Source organism: Saimiri boliviensis, chromosome 6, assembly GCF_048565385.1.
Source record: "Saimiri boliviensis isolate mSaiBol1 chromosome 6, mSaiBol1.pri, whole genome shotgun sequence".
Taxonomy (NCBI): Eukaryota; Metazoa; Chordata; class Mammalia; order Primates; family Cebidae; genus Saimiri; species Saimiri boliviensis.
Window position 1 is genome coordinate 119,249,340 of NC_133454.1, and position 15,625 is coordinate 119,264,964.

Below are 15,625 nucleotides of genomic sequence, written 5' to 3' on the forward strand. Positions count from 1 at the left end.
CAGGTGAAAGTAGGTGAAATCTTTCAATTCCCATATTCTCAGGGCTTTGCCTTCTGAGATGCATGGAAAAATCAAATTATCATACAGTTATTTCTTTAGTGTTCAGATGTGGAGGCAGATGTTATAGGATGATAGGAAGTTTTAATAAAGTAAACCTTAGTGCATAAAAATATATCTGATGCTTTGGACTCTAAAGCAGGTGAAGCCTTCTGTTATACTCAGCACATTTTGCTTTATCTTTGCTCTTGTTTTGTGACATTTGAGTAAAAAGTGTAGCGTTTTAGAAAATGAAACAAAATTAGATTCATGGGGCGTGTGTGCTGGCCAAAGTTGTAGTTAATGACCCACACCTGTGGATGGCTTCCGGTATTTTGCATATAAGGCTGTCTATTCTCCCCAACTTCCTGTTTCCTGAGAGATTTGGTTTTCAATCTGGGCAAATGAAGACCATTCTGAGGTTAAAAGGGCTCTTTTTTCTCCATTCCTTGATATGGACCTGTGCTGGGGACTTCTCAGGTATAACTTATGACTTGGGGAATAGAAGTTTGTTAAAGAGGGCTGAAAGATGTGGCTTTGGATTCTTTACATAAAGTTTTGGTCTGGTTGAATCTTAATAATAGTCAAGCACATATGGAGGGGTGCAGTCTCTTTTAGATGTGCGATCTTGAGATACCATGTTTTTCTCTTGCATATCAGCACCAAGGCAGAGAATGCGCTTTAACCTGAGACAGTCTTTCTCCAACTCCCCCTTCCTTTTGATCTTATTCTGACCATATTAATTCTTGGGGCTCAAATACTTGAACTGGGTTTAATATAAAGAGTGTGAAGTGGCCTGGAAAGCAGAATAGGTGGTGGGAGGAACTCAGCACTCTGTGGTTTGTCACATACAGGAAGAAAACCTTATAAAGGCTGAGACTTCCTTTACTTTATCCTCCAGCGATCCTTTTCATTTGAGAGGTAGCACTCAGTGCCTCCTAAGTGAGGTGACCATTGGTTCAGGTTTTTCCAGTACTTTTCCTGCTGTTAGCCTCCTGTTAACCTCTTGTCAGAATGATTGGTAGCCCTGAGTATAAACTGGGCCTGTCAGTTTCTTTCTCTCTTTCTCTTTCTCCTTTTCTCCCTCGCTTCCTTTCTTTCTCTCCTCTTTTTTCTCTCTTCCTTTCTTTCTCTTTATCCTCCATTCCCTCCTCCCTCCCTTGTTCTTTTCTTTCCCTTCCTTCTTCCCTTCCTTTTCTTTTTCTTTGAGACAAGAGTCTTGCTGTCACCCAGGCTGGAGTGCAGTGGTGCGATCTGGGCTCACTGCAGCCTCTGCCTGCCGGGTTCAACTGATTCTTGTGCTTCAGCCTCCCAAGTAGCCGGCACTACAGATGTGCACCACCATGTCCAGCTAATTTTTGTATTTTTAGTAGAGATGAGGTTTCACCATATTGGCCAGGCTGGTCTCAAACTCCCATCCTCAAGTGATCTGCCCACCACGGCCTCCCAAATTTCTGGTATAACAGGCATAAGCAACCATGCTGAATCTTTCTTCCTTTCCTTTCTTTCCTTTCTTTTTTCTCTTTCTTTCTCTGTCTCTCTTTCTTTTCTTTTTTCCTATTCTTCTTTCTCTTCCTCTTTTCCTTTTTCTCTTCCTGTTCCCTTTCCTTCCTGTTCCCTTTCTCTTCCTGTTCCCTCTTTCCCTTCCTCTTTCTTTCTATTCCTTTCTCTTCCTCTTTCTTTCCCTTCATCTTCTATTTCTTTTCTCTTGTCTTTCTCTCTTTTTTTCTCTTATTTCCCCTTCTCTTCTCTTTCTTCTTCCCTTTTCTTTTTTTTTCTTTCTCTTACTTGCTTCTTTTTTCTCTCTCAGGTGGGAGTGCAGTGGTGCCATCATAGCTCACTGCAGCCATGAACCGCTAATTTTAAAAAAAGTGATCTGCCATGGCAGGCAGATCACTTGAGGCCAGGAGTTTGAGACCAGCCTGGCCAATGTGGTGAAACCTCATCTTTAATAAAAATATAAAAATTAGCTGGATGTGGTGGCCTAGAGACTTGCTATGTTGCCCAGGCCAGTCTACCACTCTTGACCTCAAGGAATCCTCCCATCTTGGCTTCCCAAAGCTTTAGGATTACAGGCATGAGCCACCGCTTCCTGCCTGAGGGAAGAAAGTTTCAGTTTCTCTACTGAGTTTTCAGTGTCTCCTGATTCAGGCTCCTTCTAGTGTCTTAAGTGCAACTGATAAAATTTCCCTTTAGTGAAGTCTAGAAGAATAGCCAAACTTAAAAAACAACAACAACAACAACAACAAAAAACTTATGCTACCCAGTCTCATAATTTCTAGTTTCTTCTAATTCACTTCCTTGGGACCTAACTCAAGTAGCAGATTATATCAGAAAATTATTTCCAATTCCAAATTTAAAATGCCTAATATCCAGATATTTCAAGACAGAAAAGAAAGGATAGCACTGTTTTCACTCAATTTCTATAAAAGCCTGATTGCTAGCTGGAGTTTTCTGAACAAGTCTTTTGATATCCTGAAGTTGTGGATATGAAAATGGAAACTTTCTTGCTTCTATAAAAATGGAAGGGCTTGCTTCAAAGAGCTTTGGTTGAACAAGGGAGACAGAAAATCCTCTATACTTAGTATAAATATTATAGATATTGTCTTGTGATTTTTAGTTCTAGGATAAGTGACTTTGGAGAGTTAAACAAAATCTTATTTTGTATTAATTTCTTCCCCCTGCATATAGATTCATTAAAGAGTGTATTTGAAGGATGAGTATATATGCATGTATTTTAGGGGTTGAAGTAATAACACAGAGACCAGATTTTGCAAACTTGTTCACCTCTGAAGACATTTTGATTTAATAATGGATGATCTCTTCATTTGTATTAACTGGGTATGCTAAAATTTTTGGAGGTGATCCATGTACCTGCATACTAACAGACAGTTTCTCTTTTCTGCTTTTCAGCTATTCGAGTACACTGCACCCAGTTTTGGTTCTGTGCCAGGATTAAACCCACGATATTTCACAATGTGTATATGAATTCCGACGAAGTGTTTCTAGGAGATGGCTGCCCTGTAACTGAGTCTTTGCCAGGTGTCTACTATGAATTTTTCTACCATCCTCATGACTGTGGTATTATATCTCAGGTAAGAGAAATGACTATCTTACTTAAAACCCAAGTGTCTTATGGTTCCTTCAACATACCTCCAAACTAGAAGTCATTGTCTATTTGTAATATGGCTAGACTCTTTAATTATCACATTTAGGACAGAAGCAGTTAAAAAAGGAGATGTTGGCTGGGTGCAGTGGCTCACGCCTGTAATCCCAGCACTTTGGGAGGCTAAGGTGGGTGGATCATGAGGTCAGGAGTTCAAGACCAGCCTGGCCAACATAGTGAAACGCCGTCTCTACTAAAAATACAAAAAATTAGCCAAGCATGGTGGCGTGTGCCTGTAATCCCAGCTACTCGGGAGGCTGAGGCAGGAGAATCTCTTGAACCCAGGAAACGAAGGTTGCAGTAAGCTGAGATCTCATTTTTGCACTCTAACCCAGGTGACAATGCAAGAATCTGTCTCCAATAATATATATATATATATATATATATATATATATACACATACATATATATATACACATATATATACACAAATATATATATATATACACATACATATATATATATATACACATACATATATATATATATACACATACATATATATATATACACATACATATATATATATATACACATACATATATATATATATACACATACATATATATATATATATATATATATATATATATATGAGAGAGAGAGAGAGAGAGAGAGATGCTAAATACTTTTTTTTCTTGTTGGGTGGTAATTGCAAACACTAATTATTCATTTAGTGATAAAGCAGGCTGGAGAGTTGAAAGTTTTGAAGGAGGGAAGTATTTTCCATGTATCACAAGGTTTTTCAGCAGTTTTTCTACTAATTATTTGTTATAATTCATGAAGTTTGGTCAGTTGCAACCAGATGGAGGGAGTAACACTAATCAAGCATTAGAAGCCTTTTCAAAGTAAATATTCATTAATCTCCCAGCCCTAACCCTTCCTCACTAGATATTTTGGGTATACTAAGTCATTGTGCATATCACTGATGAAAGTATAGCTGGATTTTTTTTTAAATTGCATTTTAGGTTTTGGGGTACATGTGAAGAACATGCAAGATTGTTGCATGAGTACACACATGGCAGTGTGGTTTGCTGCCTTCCTTCCCCTCACCTATATCTGTCATTTCTCCCCATGCTATCTCTTCCCACCTCCCCACCCCCCCGTCTCTTCCCTATTTCCCCCCCAATGGACTCCAGTGTGTAGTGCTCCCCTCCCCATGTCCATGTGTTCTCATTGTTCAACACCCGCCTATGAGTGAGAACATGCAGTGTTTGATTTTCTGCTCTTGTGTCAGTTTGCTGAAAATGATGGTTTCCAGGTTCATCCATGCCCTACAAAGGACACGAACTCATCGTTTTTGGTGGCTGCGTAATATTCCATGGTGTATATGTGCCACATTTTCCCTGTCCAATCTATCATTGATGGGCATTTGGGTTGGTTCCAGGTCTTTGCTGTTGTAAACAGTGCTGCTATGAACATTCATGTGCATGTGTCCTTATAGTAGAATGATTTATAATCCTTTGGATATATACCCAGTAATAGGATTGCTGGGTCAAATGGGATTTCTATTTTTAGGTCATTGAGGAATTGCCACACTGTCTTCCACAATGGTTGAATTAATTTACACTCCCACCAACAGTATAAAAGTGTTCCTATTTGTCCACATCCTCTCCAGCATCTGTTGTCTCCAGATTTTTTAATGATCGCCATTCTAACTGGTGTGAGATGGTATCTCAATGTGGTTTTGATTTGCATTTCTCTAATGACCAGTGATGATGAGCATTTTTTCATATGTTTGTTGGCCTCATGTATGTCTTCTTTTGTAAAGTGTCTGTTCATATCCTTCGCCCACTTTTGAATGGGCTTGTTTGTTTTTTTCTTATAGATCTGTTTTAGTTCTTTGTAAATTCTGGATATCAGCCCCTTGTCAGATGGATAGACTGTAAAAAATTTTTCCCGTTCTGTTGGTTGCTGATTTATTCTACTGACTGTTTCTTTTGCCGTGCAGAAGCTGTGGAGTTTGATTAGGTCCCATTTGTCTATTTTGGCTTTTGTTGCCATTGCTTTTGTCATTTTGGTCATGAAGTCCTTGCCTACACCTATGTCCTGAATGGTTTTGCCTAGGTTTTCTTCTAGGGTTTTTTATGGTGTTAGGTCTGATGTTTAAGTCTTTAATCCATCTGGAATTAATTTTGGTATAAGGTGTCAGGAAGGGGTCCTGTTTCTGCTTTCTGCACATGGCTAGCCAGTTTTCCCAACACCATTCATTAAACAGGGAATCCTTTCCCCATTGCTTGTTTTTGTCAGGTTTGTCGAAGATCGGATGGTTGTAGATATGTTGTATTTCCTCTGAGGCCTCTGTTCTGTTCCATTGGTCTATATCTCTGTTTTGGTACCAGTACCATGCTGTTTTGATTACTGTAGCCTTGTAGTATAGTTTGAAGTCCGGTAGTGTGATGCCTCCTGTTTTGTTCTTTTTGCTTAGAATTGACCTGGCTATGCGCGCTCTCTTTTGGTTCTATATGAAGTTGAAGGTGTTTGTTTCCAGTTCTGTGAAGAAGGTCATTGGTAACTTGATGGGAATAGCATTGAATCTATAAATTACTTTGGGCAGTATGGCCGTTTTCATGATGTTGATTCTTCCTAACCATAAACATGGAATATTTCTCCATCTGTTCGTGTCCTCTCTTACTTCGTTTGACTTGATTTAAAAAGTTTTTAAAATTAGTAAAATCTTGAGATGTTATTACTTATTTTTTTTCATAATCCCAAATAAAATGCTAAGAGAAGTAATAGAACTTGATCAGGTTTAGATAAATGCCACAGATTGGGTAACACAGAAAGCAAAAGCAAAATTTGAAGTAGAGTTGAGTGTGCAGAATATTTATTAAGAAGTGCTTTTGGAGAAAGAAGATTGGGCAAAGGGCAAAGCTGAGCTGTGATGGAGGCTCAAAGACAGCTTTGGCTGACCCTGCACAGGGCTTCACATTCCTGCTGGGAAGGTGATCTGAAGTGGCCACCCTGGGAGAGATATGTGGCCATGGGTAAGACAGCCCTCAGCAGCTCCACAATTCCTGGAGGGGCTGAGAGCTGACAGCTGAAGGCTGAAGGCTATCTGGTAACAGCATGCCCAGCAGCTGAGGCAGCAAGCCCTCAGGGTATCTGGGAAGCACATTCCAGGTCTAATACACCACGGCATTTATTAGGTGGGCACTGTCAACCTTGATATAAACTGGGGAGGGGGGTGGAATATTCACATGTTAACTGAAGAATTTGAGTGGTGGTAGTATGTTAATTATCTATGCGTATATTTTCAAATTATCCAAAGACAGCAGGATATATCTGAGGAAATAAAAACATTTAAAATTATGTAATGAATATGGGTATCTCTGATTCTTATCCTCCTATGCTGTCAAGTACTGGGCTTTATATTGAGAAGCATATACAAAATGTTCTTAGAAAAATATTTTACTATTAATTGTGTTAACTCCATTCCCCACTGAAAACAGCTATTCTTCCTGTTAGGTATTTACTACATGCTGAGAACTTAATCACTATTATTCTTTGCCACCACAATTATTGCTTTTTTTTATTATTAGAAATAAGAAAACAGACTTAATTGTTTAAACACAGTTTCCAAGAATTCATGATGAGTAGAGGCAGCTCCAAGATTTCAAATATGATTCTATGATTTCAAAGCCCATGCTTTCTTTGAATAAGCAATGCATCACTACAACCGTGTGTCTCAAAAAGGGGTGCCAAATGCTTTCTCAAATTTGAATCACAAAGCTCCTTTCTCTTTCAACTAACAAGTATTGCTTGCCTTTTATGTACAAGCACTATGCCAGATTTTAACACAGCTGTCCCTTTGGAAAATGGTCCTGTTTCCCATGAACAGATGCTGTTTATAGTTTAGTGAGAGTGTGACCATTTTTAGGAAGCTTGATATATCTATAAATTCCTATTTAAGTGCCTCTAAGTTTCCTGAGATACTTGAGACAAACATGGGTTTAAAACCTCTCTTGGTCTTGTAGCCTCTCCAGGAGTTTATTCTGCTTAGAACTAAAATCAAGTATATCTCAAGAGATTCTACTGTCCGATCTGAAATGCCTCTGTCGTGTGTCATCCACAAGTAAGTATGGAGTGCCAGACCCCTGTCCTAGCCCCTGTCTTCATTTACTGTCCAGATAAAAATCCCCAACCTGAAAAGCTAAATGGTACAACCAGCGATGGGAATGGGGGAGACACCAAACCCTAATGCGAACACGAATCTCTTGATCGCTGTTGTCTTAGTCTTCTGTTGCATTGCTATAAAGAAATACCCGAGACTGGGTAATTTGCAGGAAAAGAAGTTTAGCTCATCGTTCTGCAGGCTGTACAGGAAGCAAGGCTGGGGAGGCCTCAGGGAGTTTTTACTCATGGCAGAAGGCAACAGAAGACAGAGCTGGAGCAGGCATCCTCACATGGCCAGAGCAGAAGGAAGTGGAGGGGGGATGTGATACACACTTTTAGAAAACCACATCTCCCAAGAACTCTATCATGAGACCAGCACCAAAGGGATGGTGCTAAACTAGAGGTCCCCAAACCCTGGGCCATGGACCTGTAGTGGTCCCTGGTCTTTTAGGAACCTGGCTGCACAGTAGGAGGTGAGTGGCAAGCCAGCATTACCACCTGAGCTGTACCTCCTGTCAGATTAGTGGTGGCATTAGATTCTCATAGGAGCATGAACCCTTTCGTGAACTGCGCATGTGAGGGATCTAGGTTGCACACTCCTTTTGAGAATCGAATGCCTGGTGATCTGAGGTGGAACAGTTTTCATCCCCAAACCATCACCCCCCATCTGTGGAAAAATTGTCTGCTGCAAACCTGGTCCCTAGTGCCAAAAGGTGTGGGGATCGCTGTGCTGAGCCATTCATGAAGGGTCCACTCCCAAGTCCCAATCACCTGCCACCAGGTTCCACCTCCAATATTGGGGATTACAATGAACATGAGATGTGGGTGGGGACACAGATTCCAAACCATATCACTTGGCCTTGTAGTCTTCAAAAGTCGTTACAACTGTCTCCTAGAACGTAGGAATACTAGGAATATTATTGAAAAATGAAATGATGACTTAGTTTTTGATATAAGTGTCAGGGTCACTGAAAACCTGATAGGTTTTAGCCAACCAAATCAAGTTATTTAAGTTTTAAACTTGAGCCCATATGCAAGTTTCCTGAAGGCAATGAGAGAAAGTATAATTGACGTCAAAACGATACTGAACTCATCAGGTGTCAAGATCAGCAGGTACTATGCAGGGCTGACACTGTTGGGAGAGAGATGTCTTAAAGCAGGATTTGTGGGTTAAGATTGTTTTTTTTTTGTTTTGTTTTATTGATTGACATTTTTTAGAAAGTCTAAATGCTTATTTCATATTGCATGCCTGTATCAAAACTTCTCATGTACCCCATAAATACATATACCTACTATGTACCCACAAAAACTAAAACTAAAAAAAAAAATTTAGAAAAGATTAACAGCCACTTTGATCAGGTCTTAGCAAAAGTGTGATGATATACTTGGCAGGACTTTGGGTGATTTTTCAATTAGGTTTTTCTGGTTAAAATCCTGAACTGAAATGTTTTTCCCTGAGTAATTACAGAAGAGCCATATTACACAGTGCTCTTCCCACAGATAATAATTGTAATAGTGGCTGACATTTGTGAATCACTTACTGTATGCCTACACTGTGCTCGTATGAATGCATTTGTTCTTCCTGGTGACTCAATGAGGTAGATACTATTCTTTTTTATTTTTATTTTTTTAAGTCGTGGAACCTCGTTACTTTGCTCAGGCGGACCTCGAGCTTCTGGGTTTAAGGAAGTCTCTCTCCTCAACCTCCCACGTATCCGGGACTACAGACCCCTAGATGTGGTGGTGGATACTGTTATGCCAAATTCAGGGTGAGAAAATTGAGACACAGAGAAATTAAGTTATGTGGCCAATATCATTTGCTGGTAGATTGTAGAATCAATAAGTTGAACCCAGAAGTCTGTTTTTTAAGTTTTCGCTTCTTAGCACCACCCTGCCTGTGATGTTGTGGGGTAGGGGGTAGGGTGGGAGGCAGAAAAAGCAGAAATCAATATATCTACTAATAGTAGGAATTTGGCCCCAAGTTCAGCTTTGTAAATGCTAAGATCTGAGTAGATCTTAACCACTATGTGATATTTCTCTCTTACTTTAGTCAGAATCCTCTTTTAAATGCAGTTGAAATGAGAGATGGGGAAAATGTTACTGAATGGGAGATAGATGTGAGGATACACATTGCGAATGAAGATGGCGCAATAACTTCTACAACACAATCTTGGTAAGAACTCTCAAAACTGGCATCTTATGATTGTTGTCCAGGTATGTCCTATATACCAGTCAATACAATTGTGAAGGAAATGGCATACATTTGTACTAAGATGCATTGTGCCTAAAATATTCCCGGTTCAAGAACGCAAGTTCATGCTTTCCTGTTTGTTGAAGATTTTATTGATCACAGTGGTCTTGATAATCTGTTACTAACTGGGAACCCCATATGAATAAGATTTATTCATTTTGGGTATTACATGAAATACTATAATTAAAAGGAAAATACCTACCAATTTCAATATCAATAAAGTTCTAAATTATAACAAATGACTATTAACACAGAGCCTACAAAGTGGCTTAGATATGTTGATGATCCCTGTGAAAGTGAGCTCAGAAGTGTAAAAAATCTGTGTTGCAACTTTTTCTGGGAAGTACCAAATGATTGTACTACAGTTTTTCATTCTTGAGTCCCATATGAAGGGATATTATGAAAAATCCTTCTGGGCGCAGTGGCTCACGCCTGTAATTCCAACACTTTGGGAGGTCGAGATGGGTGGTGGATCACGAGGTCAGGAGTTCGAGACCAGCCTGACCAACATGGTGAAACCCTGTCTCTACTAAAGATACAAAAATTAGCTGAGTGTGGTGGTGCTCACCTGTAATTCTACTAATCAGGAGACTGAGGCAGGAGAATCACCTGAACCTGGGAGATGGAGGTTGCAGTGAGCCAAGATCGTGCCACTGCACTCCAGCCTGGGCAGCAGAGTGAGACTGTCTCAGAAAGAAAAGAAAAATCCACATGTATTAATATTTGGGTATTAATAAAAGGATGAAGCTATGTTTAATAGAGAGTAAACAGGACACCTAGAATGTTTGGAATATACTTCAAAACCGAGAGGGCAAAAGTATCCTTATTCACTTGTACGTACGTCACTTGAATTGTTATACACTTAAGGATACAGTCTCAAGGACAGAACATTTACTTTCTCTTTCTTCTCCTCCCTCACTTCCCACTTACACCTTTCCCCTCACTCCCATACATATGTATTGCTTTACTTATGAATAACAGTCTTAGAAGTAGCGAAGTAACGTTTGCATTGGGATGTGTTACTTCCAATCTTTCTTTTGTCTTTCTGTCTTCCATTTCAGTAAGAATCTGACTGCTATATGCCCTTCTTCATCAAATGAGTGCCTTTATCGCAAGAGAAGAAACAGTGCTGTCCACTTTGGTATTGAGAGGCACTTTGAAATCTCTGCCATGACTGCTTAGGACTGAGGATTTACTGTGCTATTTTGTGAAAATCTGAGAAGCAGGAAGGGGATTTAATGATCTCAACCATTATCCATCTGAAAAACCTAACTTGAGATTTTAAATAAAATGGCAGGCTGCCTTCTACTATTTCCTTTTTAAAATAGGAGCTGCCCCTGCTTTTAACCTCATGAAGTTTTATTTATGAATAAAGTTTATACTATTATATATCTGTTTCTAATTATTACAAGACTGACTTGTATATAATTGTAAGCTTCAATGCTCCTTAGAAATAGGTTTTTAAGGGTACAATTACTAACTTTTCTCAGTTGCTGATTCATGCCCTTAGCTAAGGCTTAGCTGTGGTATGTCCTGGTAACAGTGCCTAATCATTTATTCTACAAAGATGCCCTCATGGAGTTCACATTTTAGTAGGAGGAGGCAGAGTATGCACAGAAAACGTACTTTATAGTATTCTAAGAAAGAGTAAACAGAGGCAGAGAAAGAAGATAGGGAATATTGGGGTGAGAGTTGTGGTCCAAACTATGGTATCAGGGAAGGTGATGATTGAGGAAAGAGCTGGAGGAGGTGAGGGAATGAGCCCTGCAGATCCTGGCGGAAAGGTCTTTCAAAACTGTGGAAACAGCTGGTATAAAGTCACTGCGTGTTTGCTGAACAAGGCCAGCAAGATTGGAGAGGGGAAGTCAACCAGATGAAGTCTTAAAACAACCCGAACACCTGAAACAATGAGCGGAGGACATCATCTAATCTCCCAAAGGTGATGGACACGCTTTAGTTTGAAATAGGATGGGAACCCCCTGGAAAGTTCCAAATAGAGGAGTGATGTGATCTGACTTGGATTTTTATTGTCAGGATCACGCTGGCTGCTGGATGGAGAATGAGCACCAAGAGGGAGCAAAGACTGAAGTAGGGAGAGGGATTAGGTAGTGATGATGACAAGTCCAGCGGTTCTTGTCCAGGGGCAATTTTACCCTCTGAGGGCTCAGTGTATCAGAGGGTAATATCGGCTGCTTTTCAGGATCTGAAAGCAGCTCTGTTCATCACAGTGATGGTGTTAGTGTGTTACTGGCATCTGTATAGGCCCAGGGATGCTGCTGAACATTGACAGTGCCTAAGACACCCAATGATGACAAAGTGTTATCTGGCCCCAAAGTCAATAGTACTGAGAATGAGAATCCTGGTTTAGAATAAGAACCATGTTAGTTTTAGCATGGATCTCATAGGAAGAGATCAGGTGATCGATCTAAGGATTTGCAGACAGCTAGATATAAAGTACATTAGAAGAATTTGGAGAGTTTAGGATTTATGACCTATGGTAAATTGGGAGATGCTACTATCTTGGATAAAAATGTGGAAGATGTTGGTTCAGAAACCTTATTTTGAAAATGTCATGTATAAGATGCTGCTTAGATCTCCCAGAGGAGAGAGCAAGTGAGTAGTTGAATATATAGGACTGGATTTCAGAGGGAGAAGGTCCAGACTGGATGTAGAATGTTAGGATTCATCAGCACATACTAATACTTAAAGCCGGTAAGATTGCATCAGTTCAAAGCAAATAAGTGAGGAAAATGATAAGAATCAGTCCAAGGTTGGGTCTTGGGATATCCAATGTTAAGAGGTAGCTGAGAGAAGTCAAAACCTTTGAATGAGCCAAAGAGAAGACAGTAAGGGCAACTGGAAGTAAAGCCAGGGCAGAGAGTGGTCCTGGGAGCCATGCAGGTAGAGCTGTCAACTGTATCAACTGTTGCTGTAAAGTTAAGTGGGATGAGAACTAAGGTTGACCATTAGCTATAGCAATGTGAGGGGCACTGATGACTTTGATAAAGGACAGTTTTGGTGAAGAGGTGTGGGTGAAAGTTGGTTGGATCAGGTTTAAGGAAGGATGAGAAGAAAGAAACCCAAAAGAATGAGTATAAATAGCTTTCTCTAAGATATGACTAAAGAGAAAAATAGGAATGAGGTCATTGTAAAACAAAGTGGAGACAGAAACTAGTGTACAAGATAAGTACTTGCACATGGTAATAGTTTTTTTTCTTTAATAGATTACCATGAACTTCTGAATACTTTTAAAAGAGATCCAGATGTTTACAAAATGATTAAGAAGTTTTGGCTTTGGATTTGTATCCTTAAGTAAAACCTGCCTACATTACTATCACATTATAGTAAAAAGTCCCAAACATTTATAATAATCACTACAGCTATTTATGATAAATTATTAAATTACAAAAAATCGACACTAGTGTACAGGTGGAGGGATTGCTGAAATGCTCCAATAGTATACATTGTAAGATGGATTGCTGAAATGCTGAATATAAAAAAAGGTGGGTAAAAGGTTCAGGCACATCAGTAAGTCAGGTAGGGTCTCCTTGTGCTGCTCAAATTACCCCCACTACAACAGATCCTAAAATTAAAAAAAATGGCATGACATTATACACATTTACTTTTCTGTCACTACCATAGACCTAAAAAAGAGATCTCTAGGTACAATAATTTTCATCTTTACCTAGTCTCTTGAACTTTAGAGCCCAGGTACTCAGGGAAGGCTAGGATTTATAGAAAATTGGGCTGGGTACATGGTCAGGCCTTAGGAGGTGTGCATATGCAACACCTGAGTTCATTGTACGCTATAAAATCATGTGAGGCAGCCGATTGGGCTTCATTTTGTGGTCTGCATCCTGAGAGGGGGTTGCTTTGGATCTGGTATTATGAAGCCTCTCTTGAAGTTAGCTTCAGTTCATCTCCTTTAGTTGTGACTTTGTTTGGGTGTTGAGAATCAAATGATATAAAGCATAAATATGAGAAATTTGTTCAAAGAGATGGCTTTTGTTGACATGCTCAATTTGTGTGTTGAATAACCTGTATTCTTACTTGATTTTCTGATTCTTATTGTTTTGGCTGGATACTAACTAGGGAGTAACTAAGGATTTTCTGTCTCTAATTAGACTCAGGACCAAATAAATGTTACTGTTTAATTTCCTTTTTGTTCAGCTGATGTGCTGAGTTCAAATTGATATTATTTTTGCTTTTTTAAAACACTCTTTAAATATCAGGGATTTTTTTTCCGGTCTCAGGTCTACCTTTTCTCTTCTGCTACATGCTTCTTCTGTATTTGAATCCTCATGCCAGAACAACTTTAAAAAAATCTCACTGGTCTCTGCAGCCCTAATCACCTAATTCTCATCCACAATGATCATCCTGAATGAATTTTCTTTCTTTTTTAAAATTCTTTTTGAGACGAAGTTTCACTCTTGTTTCCCAGGCTGTAGTGCAATGTCGTGATCTTGGCTCACCACAACCTCTGCCTTCAGAGTTCAAGCAATTCTCTTGCCTCAGGGTCCTGAGCAGCTGGGATTACAGGCATGTGCCACCACATCCAGCTAATTTTGTACTTTTAGTAGAGACAGGATTTTGCCATTTTGGCCAGGCTGGCCTTGAACTTCTGACCTCAGGTGATCTGCCCACATCAGCCTCTCAAAGTGCTGGGATTACAAGCATGAGCCACTGCACCAGGCCTTGAATGACTTTTCTTATGCTGCTCATCCTCCAGCTTCTGCAGAAGCATTTTATATTAATTGAAACTTGTTTTTCCATCTTTATCTCTTTTTCCTCTCGCATGTAGTTAATCCAGAAGTGACTAGTCAGCCTTGGCAATGAGCAAGTGAACTGAAAAGAAGTAGTTGTCAGATGTTACTCATTCTACATGAAACCTTAGGAAGTTGAGTGATACCTAAGTGAGTCTCAGAGGGACCCATGAGCTGCTGGGCTTCATTGCTGTCCTTGTTTATGGATTTGTCTGAAAAGTTCAGTTTGGACAACAGTACTCTTGAGGCTCTTCTCCTGAGACAATTTGTAATAAATCAGTGTGACTAATTTTGAAATAACCCAATTAGACTTTAATGTTGTTAGCTATACGTAGCAGAACCTCAGTGGCAATTACTTTAGATTGAATTTTTCTCAATGAGAAAATGTAGTTGTTACCAATGTGTTTCCTCTCTGTGAATGTAGTGGCTGTGATTTGTGGCAAGATGAGATTGGAAGCTTTCTGGAATTAAGAGATGTCTGGTCCAGGCAAGCCACGTACAGTTTAAGTATAATGTGAATATGGTTTCGTGGACAGGAATCTTCAAAGGTCAAGCCTCTAAGATCAGGCATTGTTGAAAGCATGTGAATCTTAAAACATATAAACCCTTAAATAGGAGAGAAGAAGACGGCCACAACCTTAGTTATAGAAACAGACCTGGAGTAACTTTCTAGCAACACAGTACATACAAGTTCTTTGTGCCTCATAGTCAGAAACAGTAATGTGAAGAAGTGAGCAATAAGACGTGTTTAAAACATGGGGCCAGTTCTAGATGTTTGTTATTTAATTCCCCCCCCCATAGGTATGATGGTTTTAAAGTGCTAATTTAAAAAAAAACAAACCAAAAAACAAAAAACCTGACCACTGGCTGGGGGAGTCTTTGTTTAGTGGCTAATTTAGGTCCTATGAAGACAGATGTGTCTGGGGGAAGAAAGGAGCTAGCTAGTATAATAGCAGTTCCTAGTTATCTTAGCTGTAGTAATTTTGCTTTAAATTTCCAGCAATTTGTTCCCCAACTGCATCCTAAGATTCTTGTACCTGATTCCTATTTTAAAAAGTAAATGTACAGTCCCTTAAAATATCTTTAATGATATTAAACATTTTATTAACTTTAATACACACATAAAAGTACATAAGCTATTGCTTAATAAGTTATTTTAAATTGAACACTTACGTACCACCCAGGTCAAGAAAGAAGGACATCTGTAGAGATTCTTCCCAAATATAATACCTACCACAATCCCCACCCCTATTTAATCATTGCCTTGACAATTTTATGGTGATTGTTTCTTGC

General features: G+C 39.4%; 1 protein-coding gene across 1 annotated transcript; it reads left to right on the top strand.

Moving 5' to 3' along the window:
- Positions 1-393: 393 nt before the first annotated feature.
- Positions 394-11,856, top strand: OOSP1 (oocyte secreted protein 1). The gene is given in 7 exon segments (XM_074401934.1): positions 394-516; positions 2,950-3,131; positions 7,180-7,277; positions 8,953-9,087; positions 9,369-9,460; positions 9,463-9,491; positions 11,770-11,856. Coding segments are annotated over 7 exon segments (699 nt in total). The 5' UTR covers positions 394-440.
- Positions 11,857-15,625: the final 3,769 nt, after the last annotated feature.